Genomic DNA, 12,594 nt, shown 5'->3' with positions numbered 1-12,594 from the left:
AAAATGATCTGCACTGCACATACATCAGCAAGAGAATACTGTGGCAGAAGTAGAAATTTTAAATGGATTACTAGTGTGAGAAGAATAATTGAGCCTTTGAGCCATTCAGTTGGTGAAGGAAGTTACTTTTGCAAAGAAATCAAGATGTTACTAATATGAAACAGAAAGGACTTTAGAACAAGGCCATAACACTGAAGAGAAGTGGTATTAATGGTATCCCTGCTGGTCATCTTTCCTTGATGGGTAATAGGCATCACTGAATATTGCAAAGAAGTAAATAGCAATTTTCTAGTTGAGATAGATGATAGGAATGTAGGGGAAGGTGCCATGGTAGTTTGTCATCTGTAGTGAGAAGGCAGCCAGATAATTTGGGAGTGATATTTTGGAGGCTCTTTCAATCTGTAAATTTCTTCCATGCTGTACAAAGTGGCACTTGTTCAGCATCAGTGTGCAGCTTCTAGGTTTGTTAGATCACATGGAGATGAGGACCAAGCAGCTCTGGCTTTTCTTTATTATTGCCAATCCCATCACTAGCATAGAATAGTCCAGGCTATACTGTGGGCAGGAGAAAGAGATGCAGTCTTCTTTGATGAAAAAGTCTCAAAATTGATTTAATTATCCTCTTAGCTAAGGAGAGCTCTTTGATTCCCTGGGGAAAGTAAGTCTTGATAGAATACCCTTAACTATTTCACCTAACTATGGTTAGGTAAGACATGTCTCCTTCCATGCCTTAGTGATGTGGGGTTTGTCTGCTTTCCTGCAAAATAAGGCATGTAGCTGCATTTACTACAACATGTATTCTCAGTTGTAGCGATTGTTTGCATTCACTAGAAATACTTAATATTTGTTTTAAAAATAGGGGTTTTTTTCTGGATGTACCAAATGTAAGAGATTACTCACTGGTCCAGTGTGAAGTATTATGTCAACCACTGTGTTTCTCTGCGCTTTAGAAAACTGTCAAAAGAGCGAAGTGTATCCATTCAGGAAAAGACAATCATCAGTAGTTTCTGGAATGCGGAATCTCTCTTTCTGTTCGACTGCTTGACATTTCATCTGGAATTGAGGATTCACCTTTTTTTCTTTTATAACAAAAGTGTTTCTTCTGCTTGAGTTTCTGCTTTAGAAAGTAGCCTAGCCCTTTAAAAGCCAATAACTTTTTTTGGCTTTGTTTTCTTAAAGAGGACTTAATGTCTTGCACACTTATTGCTTCCACTTGATGGATGAGGACATGGATATCGCAGTGTGCTACATTCAGCATGATTAAATGCATTTTTAGACGGCACACTTTAAGTGCTGTGATGAAAGTGAGTCGAAAATGAACTGGATTAGTGATGTCACATTCTCAGCTTGTTGACTTTAATTTGGAAACCTTTATTTTAAACTTTAATCCTTTGTGATACTTCGCATCATGTGTTCTGTATTACTTTTCTGGTTTTTTTTAATCCCTTTCAAGTTGATGGGAGTTCAGAAATTCAGTTTACATCCCTGCTTTTATTATTTTACTCTTTTTGTAGCCATCTGATTCTACTCACATCACAAGTGATGATGAAAGATTTCTTCATAATCTAATATTAGAAGAAAGGGATAAAGAGAGTTTCACAGCAGTTGTCATTACAGGTGTACAACCAGATCACATGCAGTACTTGAAAAACTACTTTCATCTTTGGACAAGGCAGCTGGCGTAAGTTGCTGATTTAAAAGATTTGATTTAAAAATGGGCTACTAAAAAAGTCAAATAATTATTAACTGCTTCCTTTTTGTACTTTGACATTGGCCTTACTCTTTTTAAGGCTGTTGATACTACAATTAGCTTCCCTATCTAACCAGCTTTACAGAAACGAACACAACTGAATGGGGCAGCCCCAACCAAAGATATGACTTGATGATTGATACATAATTATCCACTGTAATTTTTAGTAGCCTATTAATTTAATGGTGTATTACTAATGTAAGAAGTTGTTTATCTAATTACTAATAACTGCATCAGTTACTTTCCTCACAGCTGTGCTCCTAACCTTGGTAACTAGTTTTGTATTTACAGTTTTAGGTTTGGGCTTACCTGTTGTGATGATGGATGCATCTGTGAATGTAAACTGAAATACAAAGTTGTTGACCAATTTTGAAATCTGGCAAACTAGAGAACTTTGTTTTCAAACTATGATTTTATTTTTGTGATGCCTATAATCTGGTAATAATAGATGTACATAAAAAGAGGATTAATATAAAAATTAGGTAATATCTTACTATGTGAAATATCATTCAGTGTTGCACATAAAGACTTGTTCCTGAAACAATTTTTAACCTCATGAAAATATAGGGTACATCTACCGGCAGAGGATAATTTAGATCCCTCATTAGCTTCCAGGTGCTAATCAAGTGAACACTCACACTTAAGTGTGTGTTGATTCTTTCCAGCTGTTTCTTGAAGTGAAAGAGCTGCCTCTGAGATGGAACCCAAGTGCAGTTATTCAGATATATGCCCTGTAGCTGTTACAGTAAAACCACTCATTTAGCTTTCCAGTGCTACACAGTCCTGTGTCACTGTTTCAGCTGTAGTGGCCCTTTTCCCCTCGAACACCTCCCCGTTCCCTTCTGTCATGCCTTTGCACACATGCATGATACCAGTTTTATTCCGCTTTCATGCGCTGCAGCACAGCCCTCATTATTTTGAATGCCTTGAAGTGGAGATGAACCCCTAAAACAACAATGTCTTAAGGCCAGGAAACTGCCTTTTGAAGTCTGGAAGAAATGCACACAAAATACTAAGCAATTTGGACATATTGTAAAATCCTGAGCAATGAGACCAGGAGGAGATTTTTTCTGGAAACCAAGATTTCTCTTAGGGGAACATTTGGGGAACCCCAGTGGAGGTCAAAGGCAAAGCAGCTGTAAACTTGCAGGTGCATTTGACTTTAGTCATGCATTCAGTCCCCTTGACTAGTACAATCTTATTTTTTCCCAGACCATCCCCCAGAGGTTTAAGGATTCAGTCTTTGAAGTTGGAAGAATTAGCTAGCTTGCTGAAAAGTTGAAGTAAATGGCATTAAGTTCCTCAATTTTCTCAAACTGCATATCTCTATGAAATTATTTAATCTATTTGGCCACGTGGATTTTTTTGAAATTTCTTAAATGAGGAAAAATGCCAATTAGAAAGCAATGTTTACAACTGAAAAATTATTTCCATTATGCAGATCACATCCATGACTCCTACCTGTATTCAAATTTGTGTAAATACTGTAAAGGTAGTGATTGTTTGTTACATATTTCTATTATTATTAGATGATTGATGTAAAACTGGTATCAGAGACTAAGTGTGGAAAGATTTGTGGCTCTAGTTCTTTCTGATTTCCAGAGTGCAGAACAATTTACAGTAGTTTTTTTAGTTTACCCTTTGATGAAAAGGATCTGTAGCCATGTAACTGTGGTATTTTTTTTCCACTTACTCATTTTTTTCAAATTTGTTTCCAATTATTTTACCCAAAAATTGGTCCTAGTGTGATTGTGTATGACAGAGATAAGAGGAATGAGGAGTCACTCCCTTTAGTATATCTTTTGTACCAGATCTACGTTGTCAAAGAGTTGATTTATAACAGTGCAACAAACCAGTCATATTTTAATAAAAATACAAACTTATTTAGAATTTTTTTAAAAATTATAATGTGCAATTTTTAAATTTCACTTGCTGATTTGGTTTTTTTTCTGAAATGTATTTCAGACATATCTATCACTATTATATCCATGGACCAAAAGGAAATGAAGCTAATGCTGTAACAAAAGAGATAAGCCCTTTCAACAACATTGATATTCAGGTAAGAGATTTTATACATGTTAGTTAAAAGTCCTCTTTGATGGCAACTTATTTTATATTGTGCCTGTTTCTCTGTAATTGTGCATTTTAAAATACAACATTTAAGATGTGTATGTAGTTTAATTTTTTGAAGTAATTCTGTTTAGCATTGCAGTGTAGGAACTAACTCCTTTGCTAATAGTCTATTGTCAAAATGCTTATTACTGTAAGTCTTTTGCTCTAAGGAAAATCAACTTGTTTTCCTTTTTTCCAGATTTCAATGTTTGAAAAGGGAAAAGTACCAAAGATTGTCAATCTGAGGGAGATCAAAGATGACATGCAGACATTGTATATAAACACTGCAGCAGATAGTTTTGAATTCAAGGCACATGTTGAAGAAGAAGGTATAGTTGAAGGCATCATCCGATACCATCCCTTCCTTTATGATAAAGAAACATACCCTGATGATCCATGTTTTCCATCAAGTAAGTGAAATGTTTTGCTGCTTGTCAGTCCTATCATAGACAGTCCTACAACTCTAAGTATTTTAATGAAATAAAAACCAGAACAACTTTAAGTTGAAGTGCAAATATTACCAGAATTAGGTTGTGACAGAAGAGTTTGCATTCTTTTGGATGAACAGATCTCGTGAATTGGCTGTTGTGGTAACTCATTTCTGTAAACTTGATCTTTGGCATAACACCATCTGATTCCAAATTATAAACTCTTATGGAATGTACTCCAGTTGAAACTTTGCACTTTCTTGACTGCATCTTTGCTCCAACAAAGTAATAAAATATGAGCAGTTGATTCAAGAGATTCTAGTATCGAAATACTGCAAAGGACAATATATGATCTTGCCGTGGTTTGAGAGGAAGTGAGGTTTTTTTTGGGATGGTGTGGTCACGCCAATCGGTGTTCAGATCTGAAGTCTTTAGTTTAAAATTTGTTTTACTCAGTTGTGAGTTTTCAAATGCTAGGGGTTTTAAAATCCTTTGTGCCTTTTTTTTTTTTTTGACAAAACAAATCTTGAGTTAATTCGGACAAAATTTCCTGATAGTAGAAGAACATCAGTTGAAACAAATGAAAAAGTAACACTCAAATTTTAAAGTTTCAAATTTGTCAATATTTAACTTCCATTTAGAATTTTTCTTTACCTTCCTTAGTTTTTCTGCTTGGTATTTCTAAAACAGGAAAAAAATGTAATATTGTATGTAATGAGCTTGATATAATGTGCATTACTACTGTGCTGAATGTAATAACAATAGTACTTCTCACTAAAATTGCTATGGATTTTGATACTATATTAATTTTTTAAGGAAATATATTCAAGGACACTATCTTTCTTTTTTTTAATCAAGGATTAAATGATGATGATGACGATGACTGTTTTTTAGTAGAAAAAGGGGCCAGAGGAAAAAGGCCTATTTTTGAATGTTTTTGGAATGGAAGATTAATACCATACACAACTGTGGAAGAGTAAGTGGTGATGTGTTTGTACAGTGTCTTTCTATAACGTAAACCTCTCTGTATGAAAAAGAATTGTAATGACTTTCTCCTTTTAAGTTTTGACTGGTGTGCTCCTCCAAAGAAGAGAGGATTGGCACCAATTGAATGCTACAACAGAATTTCTGGTGCATTGTTTACCAATGATAAGTTCCAGGTCAGCACAAACAAACTCACTTTCATGGACCTGGAGCTGAAGCTAAAGGATAAGAATACTCTGTTCACAAGAATCTTCAATGGACAGGTAATTACTGCGTTCTGTTAAGTGTTTCTTCTTGGTGAAGTTCAGTGCATTTAATACAGAAACCTTTGCTTTCTGGTTATTTGTTCATGTCTCTATTGTTTAGTGAGTAGTAAAGCTAATCTTTTAATTTGAAAAATTAAGACTCAGTATTTTTCCTTTTATTTTCTTGAACAATTACTTTATTTAGTTGTTATATGACATTTTTTTGGAAAGACATTTTTCCTAAAGGAATATGGCCGCTGGGGGAAGCACTTTTTTTTGACTTGAAGTGTAGCTTTCCTAGAATTTTTTGAAGTTTTCAAACTGAAGAATCCTTTTTTTTCTTTGTGTCTTTATTTCTGTTTCTGTGTTTCTTTCTTTTTCTTTTCTGTTTGTTCCTTTGCTTTTCTGTATGTCATTTTGTCTTTTGGTTTGAGTACAGTATCTCTGGTACTCTTACAATTGTTCAGGCTTCTGAGGTGGTCAGATTCAAATTTTATAATACTTTGTTAATGTGTACTTATTTTTTAATCTCTCTATAGGAGCAGCGAATGAAAATTGACAGGGAATTTGCTCTGTGGCTCAAAGACTGTCATGAAAAATATGACAAACAGATAAAATTCACAGTCTTTAAAGGAATAACTGTACGTACTGATGTATTATCCAAAAGAATGCAGAGCCCTTGGACAATGTATGCTGCAATAGAGTGGGATGGAAAAACATACAAAACTGGACAGCTGGTAAGTTAGTTAAAGCCTATAAAAGGCACATACTGTGCATTTGATGCAGGAGTAATGAATTAATTGGTGTCTTCTGCTTATAGGTGAAAACTACTAAGACTCATCCAATATTTTATGGAAGCATTGAGAAATTTTATTTGTATGGGGACCATGATGGGGATATATTTGCCACTGGTGGAGAGGTTCAAATTGCTTTGGTAAGAAGAAATACAGAAAGGATTCACACAGCTAGTGTGGATATTAAATCTTTAAACATAATCCCTTGTCTGACCTGATTAAATTACTTTATATAACAGTAAATACCTTTAACATCATTTTTTACCATCAGCGGTCTAGAAATACTCAGCTTCAGCTTTCATGTGATATATTAAAATTATTATTCATTATGAACAGTCTAGTTTATTAAGATTTGTGTATGAAATAAAGTATGACAGTTAGCATCACTAGTATGTTGTGCTTCCATTTGTGATTCAGCAAATTTTAAAACATGTCTTGTAGATTCACCAGGTAATATTTTTAGCATATTGCATTATATCTGTGTTGACTTGTTTAGTCCCTGTATTGGGAGGTCTTTCTCATCTGACATATTATAAAGTCTGGCCATTTATAACTGAATGCACTGACTTCATACACTGAATTCTTATTTCAGGAACCACAGGCACTGTATGCTGAAACAAAAATAATTCCAATCTCAAAACTTGACAGAACAGTGTCTGACAAAGTCGTTAAAAAATACATAGAGGATGAAATGGCAAGGTAAGCACTAAGTGACAATTACATAATTGTGGAGTTCCTAATTATAGCTTTTGTACTTAATCAGGAATCAAACAAAGTTCAGTTTTATTCCCAAATGGGAAAGCAGTCAGCTGTTTCAGTAGAAACAAAAAAAATATATATAAACCAAAAAGAAATAGGTTGGGATTTGGTTTTTCTTTCCCTACCATAAAAATAGTTTCATGTGTATTTAACTGAAGGTAAATTGCTCTTTTTTTTAACTTACTGAAAAAATGCTCACCTTTTTTTTATTTTTTTTTTTATTAGACTTCCTGACAAATTATCAGTAACATGGCCTGAAGGAGATGAGTTGTTACCAAATGAAACACGATTTGCTGGTACACCAATAGGTATATTTTTTTCTTCCAAATACTAAAGCATTAAATGCCAATTTAAAAATATATTGTGCACCCTTGTTAAAAAGAGAAGCATACAGAAATCTCTGATCACTTTTAATCCACAACATATTTTAAAAGTCTGTCATTTTTCATTTTAAATTCAGGAGCATTAAGAATAGAAATTTTAAATAAAAAAGGAGAAGCAATGCAAAAACTTCCAGGTACAAGCCACGGAGGTTCAAAGAAACTTCTTGTTGAGCTCAAAGTTATTTTGCATTGTGAGTATTTCATTATATTTAATTGTATCTTTATTATTTTTAAAGTGTATAATGGATAATAAGATATTTCATTGTATTAATATATGTATATGTTTAAAATACATATTAGAATTTGGTAAATGGATGTAGTAGTTAGACAATACTCCCTCAGAGCATGTAGCATTTCAAAGCCACTTTTCATAAAATGTCAACTGCCTCAATATCATGCATTACTCGTGCATTTGATTCAGGAGTAATGAATTATGTCTTAATGCTGTATTTTGATTACATCTTCTGTCACAAGTAAGGAGGGCCTATCAATTCCAGCGTGTTCTACTACCCTGGGTAAAATGGATAATGTTTCTGTAGTTAGCATAGCAATTTACAGGAGGTACATAAAAGTGGGGATCAGACTTGTTTAGTATCTGACATAAACTTACTTCAGAATTTTTAAAAAATGAAGGGTTTTTTTTGATTTACTGGTTTGTAGTTTCCATTTTGTGGATGCTTCACTTGATGTTCTCACATTGCATTGTTAAGAATTGTGTTCTGTCCAAGGCAGCTGAAATCACTCAAGTTTTGTTTTGTTTTGTTTTGTTTTGAACACAGAATTAGAACACTGAATTTTCTGAAAACTCCGATTCTGCCATGTCAAATGTATTTGAAACTTGTAGAAACCTAAAATCTTCTTTCTTTCCATACACCATAGGAAAATCCAATTCCTTTATCTGTTAGGATTTGTTAGAATTTATAAAAATAGCTTTCTGAGCACTGAGGTTATTGTAGTGATACATGTCAAGGAAACCAAATGGAAGTATCTAAGCTACGGTTTAGTGTACATGTCTTGAGGCTGCACATGGTATTTTAATGGCACTTGTTTATGAGAGCTGGCTGCTGTGCATGACCATTGTCCAGCATAGTGTGCTGGGGCATAAAGAGGTTGGAATTGAACAAAATCTGTACATTTAATCTAGATTATCAAATTGTCTCCTATCAGCATGTGTGACAAACCAGTGTTCTGTAAGCTTGATAAGATATGGCATCCTGATGTCCAGAAGTATGGGCTTGAGAGAGACCTGGTGTTTCTATTGTTCTGTTTCATCAGGTTCATTCCTAGGATCACTGAAAAGTCTGCCTTCAGACCTTTCATGTCCTCTGACCCATTTATTGATGGAAATTTGTACTTTTAACTGTTTCTGTGGCTTCCTGTGGTAGCTTTTTTCTCTACTCACCTGAAGAATCAGTAGTGTAATCCTCTTTCTTCACCAGAACAATGAAAAAGTCCTATAAGTGATGACTTGGGCATAGCACACCTAGCAAAACTCAAACCCTTAATTGTATAAATGAGAGAAATATAGATACACCCTACAAAGGCCAAGAGCAAATATCATGTACAAAAAGTTTCCCTTCTCTTTTGAAGAGTGGAATACTTGGTGAACTGTACTATGGGCTACCAAGAGATCCTGAGCTATGAGAAAGCTGCTTTGTTACTGGGGAGTCTCATTATACAAGCTTCAATTCAAAATTAGAGTTTGAATTAGGGTAAGAGAATGATAAAGTCTCATTGACAGCTCTTACTTTATCTTATGTATGCCATTTGGTGCAAGGACAGGGTCTTGAAACAGTTTTGCTTAGCTATTAAACAATTGGTATTTCTACTTCATTTATTTTTGTTCTGTGTAGTCTTATTGCAGTCACATTCTGTATTCTGAAGTGTGTTTTGGGGGAAGATAAAAAGTATTAATACCTCTTGACACTTCCAACAATAAATCTTACTTCTGTATTTATCTTAGGTTATAGAACCAGTCACTAAAACTGCCTCAGAATTTCAGTGTGTTATATTTTTGTGTATATCTTAATTCTGCAGAGGTTTATAAAGACAGACAAAACAATTTGGAGCCAAACAGGAATTTTTTTTCTTTCAGTTTTATTTTCTGTCAACTCCACATTTTTATCATTGCTCCCATTTAAGCAATTTTGCTGCAGTTATTTGTCAGTTTGATCCATTGCCAGCATGGAGTGCAGAGTGCTCATACTTACAGGGAAGGTACAACCAAAGAGCTAACAAAATTCAACTTGACAAACCTTTTACTTTTCAGTGCAGTGTGCCTGAGGCTAGCAGGTTTTAATTAAAATGGGATTAGACAGGGAACTCATTTGTTTAGCTGTGATCATTGTGTTTAGTTGTAAAGCTGAATTGATAGTTAGATCCAGAGGTGATAGATCCAGAGGTGATAGTAATAATAAGTGATACCAATGCTTGAAAAAGTTAAGAATTATGGTGTAAAATTTAAATACATGAGCTAAGTGTTTGCTTTGCAGCACCTACTGAGAATAAAGAAATAATTTCCCATATCAGTCAGCATGGAGGCAAGTGGCCATACTGGTTTAAAAAAATGGGTAAGTTGCATATTCAATATCTTCAGTTTATTTATAATTTGTTTTCTTTCTAATTGTACTTTTATATCTGTTTAGAAAATCTTCAGAAACTTGGTAACTACTCCTTGAAACTGCAAGTAGTGTTGAATGAAAGTAATGCAGACACTTATGCGGGAAGGCCTCTGCCATCTAAAGTATTTAAGTTTACTATTGTAGGTAAGAATTCCCATATTTTTTTCCTACTTTTACTGTTTCTATTAATGGTATATCAAAATTTGTCATGTCTTAGTTGAGGCGTGGTTTTCTGCACTGAAAAGTAGCATTTGCATGTCAAATTTGAAGAATTTCCAGGAAAAAAATTGTGGGTTTTAGTAGGTTTTGATCTCATGTGTAATGGGTTAGCTCTGTGGCAGGCAGTTTTACATAAAAAATAAAGCTCCTTGATGTGAGCTTGCCCAAATGTGCTTAAAAAAACAAACTTAGGTTTCATTAGAATCCTCCTTTTTCCTCATGCCATTGACATAAATATTCTTTCATAAAGCCAGTATTTGTTAGGCCAACTTTCATGCATAAGCCACAGAAGTGCATTAAAAAACAGGTTATACATTTAAAATAAACATATTGAGATTGAAGTCTTTAATTAATTAAGGAAGAATCCTATGCAAAACTAAATTCTCTTTTGGTTGTAATGGATATGTCTCTTTACTGTAATGCTTACTAGCATACTCATTTCAGAAAGGGTTGGAGTGAAAGGAGAGGTGGTGAGGTAGCCTGGGAGTGTTAAGACTTTCTGGAGCTTGATGATGGTGACAATTATTGTTGAGTGTTTGTGGCTAAGAGAACAGGGAAGGCCAGAAAGACAGATGCTGGGGTATTTGTCTGTTCCTTACCACCCAGCTGGGACACAGAGGCAGATTAAATACATAAACAGCTGAGAGAGGTGTCACAATCACTAGTCCTTGTTCTCGTGGGGGACTTCCTCTTTACCAGATGTGTGCTGGAAATACAACACAGCAGAGAGAAAATGGTCTAGGAGGTTTCTAGAGTGTGTTGAAGAGAACTTGCTGAGCTGACACAACTGGTGAGGGAGCCCCATCTCCCTTGTGACTTTCTCTTTGTGAAGAGAGAAGGACTGGTGGGTGATTGGAGACTGTCTTGAGCATGTTGATCACAAAGTGAATGTTTACAGTGTTCAATGTTCCTGAAGTAAGGAGAAAAGTTAGCAGAACTGTCACCTTGGTCTTCCAGAGGGCAGAATTTGGTCTGTTAGGTGAGTGGTTGACAGAGTCTTTTTGGAGGTAGTTCTCAAGGGCATAGGAATCCAGAAAGGCAGGAAGAAGAAGAGCAAAAAGAAGTTCACAACCTGAGCTTCAGGAGAAGACTGGCCTCTTCAAAGATCTGCCTGTTAGAGTTCTATGGAAAGTGGCCCTGGACAGACTGGAGGCCTAAGCAAGTTTATTAGTATTCACAGTCACTTTAAAGCTTAAGGCTGGTTCGTCACGATGAATAGAAAGTCAGACAAAAATTCCTGGAGGCTTGTATGTATGAACAAGGAGCTGCTGGCAAAACTCAACACAAAGAAGTATACAGAAGGTGGAAATGGGACCAAGTAACCAGGGAGGAATATAGACACTATCCAAGCATGCAGGGATGGGGTTAGAAAAGCCAAAGTCTAGATGGAATTGAAAATGGAATCACTAGCAAGTAATATCAAAGTCAGGAAGATAGACTTCTTTAAATAAATAGGTGACAAAGGATGGCTGAAATAAGCATGGGCCTACTGTTGAATGAGGCAGGGAACACAGGATGTGGAAAAGGCTGAGATCATGAAATCATCTGCCTTCGTATTTACTAATATGACAGACCTCAGGAATCCCAGACCCCAAAGACTGGTGGAAGGTTTGGGGAAAGGAAGATACACCGTTGGTAGAAGATGATCAGATCAGGGAATACCTAAGCAAACTGGTGATACCTAGGGCCATGATGGGATGCACTCATGAGCCAGAGAGAGCTGGCTGATACCCTTATGAGGCCACTCACACTAATTGAATAATCATGGCAATTGAGAGAACCACCTGATGTTTTGAGGGAAGCATCACTCCCATCTAGAGAAGTCGGAAGGAGGACACACAGAGCTACAGGCCAGTCAACTTCATCTCAGTTTGTGGGAAGGTGATGGAGCAACTAATCCTGAAAACCGTTTCCAGGTATGTGAAGGACAAGAAGATCGCCAGGAGTAGTTAGCGTGGATTCACCTTCTATGATGAAAGGACTAGCTTAGTAGGTGTTGTCAACCTAGACTTCAGCTGGGTTCTCATCATTAAGTTCCCATGAGATCTTTACAGAGAGGCTGATGAAGTTTGGAGTGGGTGAGCAGAGTGAGGTGAGTTAATGAACAGCGAGCCCAGAGAGTGGTGATCTGTCTAGTTGGTGGGCAGCAAGTAGGGGTTACCCCAGGGGTCAGTACAGGGTTTGATCCTGCTCAATGTCTTCATTAATAATCTGGATAAGAAGACAGAACGTACCTTTAGCAAGTCTTCCTGATAAAACTGGGAAGAGTGGCTGATACACCTGAGAATTTGCCACCATC

At 35.8% G+C, this 12,594-nt stretch overlaps 1 protein-coding gene across 2 annotated transcripts in view; it reads left to right on the top strand.

Moving 5' to 3' along the window:
• SMCHD1 (structural maintenance of chromosomes flexible hinge domain containing 1) overlaps positions 1 to 12,594 on the top strand; it is a 69,946-nt gene that overhangs the window by 17,675 nt on the left and 39,677 nt on the right. Inside the window, exons 8-19 of one of the 2 annotated variants that reach the window (XM_009102356.4) lie at positions 1,515 to 1,681; positions 3,716 to 3,809; positions 4,062 to 4,272; positions 5,149 to 5,266; positions 5,354 to 5,537; positions 6,059 to 6,256; positions 6,340 to 6,453; positions 6,906 to 7,012; positions 7,298 to 7,380; positions 7,533 to 7,646; positions 9,948 to 10,025; positions 10,101 to 10,220. In XM_009102356.4, coding sequence (XP_009100604.2) covers positions 1,515 to 1,681; positions 3,716 to 3,809; positions 4,062 to 4,272; positions 5,149 to 5,266; positions 5,354 to 5,537; positions 6,059 to 6,256; positions 6,340 to 6,453; positions 6,906 to 7,012; positions 7,298 to 7,380; positions 7,533 to 7,646; positions 9,948 to 10,025; positions 10,101 to 10,220 — 1,588 coding nt within the window. The remainder of the gene's footprint in view (positions 1 to 1,514; positions 1,682 to 3,715; positions 3,810 to 4,061; positions 4,273 to 5,148; positions 5,267 to 5,353; positions 5,538 to 6,058; positions 6,257 to 6,339; positions 6,454 to 6,905; positions 7,013 to 7,297; positions 7,381 to 7,532; positions 7,647 to 9,947; positions 10,026 to 10,100; positions 10,221 to 12,594) is intronic. The other variant, XM_050970808.1, reaches the window with a different exon arrangement.

This window comes from Serinus canaria, chromosome 2 (assembly GCF_022539315.1).
Source record: "Serinus canaria isolate serCan28SL12 chromosome 2, serCan2020, whole genome shotgun sequence".
NCBI classification, from domain to species: domain Eukaryota; kingdom Metazoa; phylum Chordata; class Aves; order Passeriformes; family Fringillidae; genus Serinus; species Serinus canaria.
This window is presented reverse-complemented; position numbering and strand designations above follow the sequence as displayed.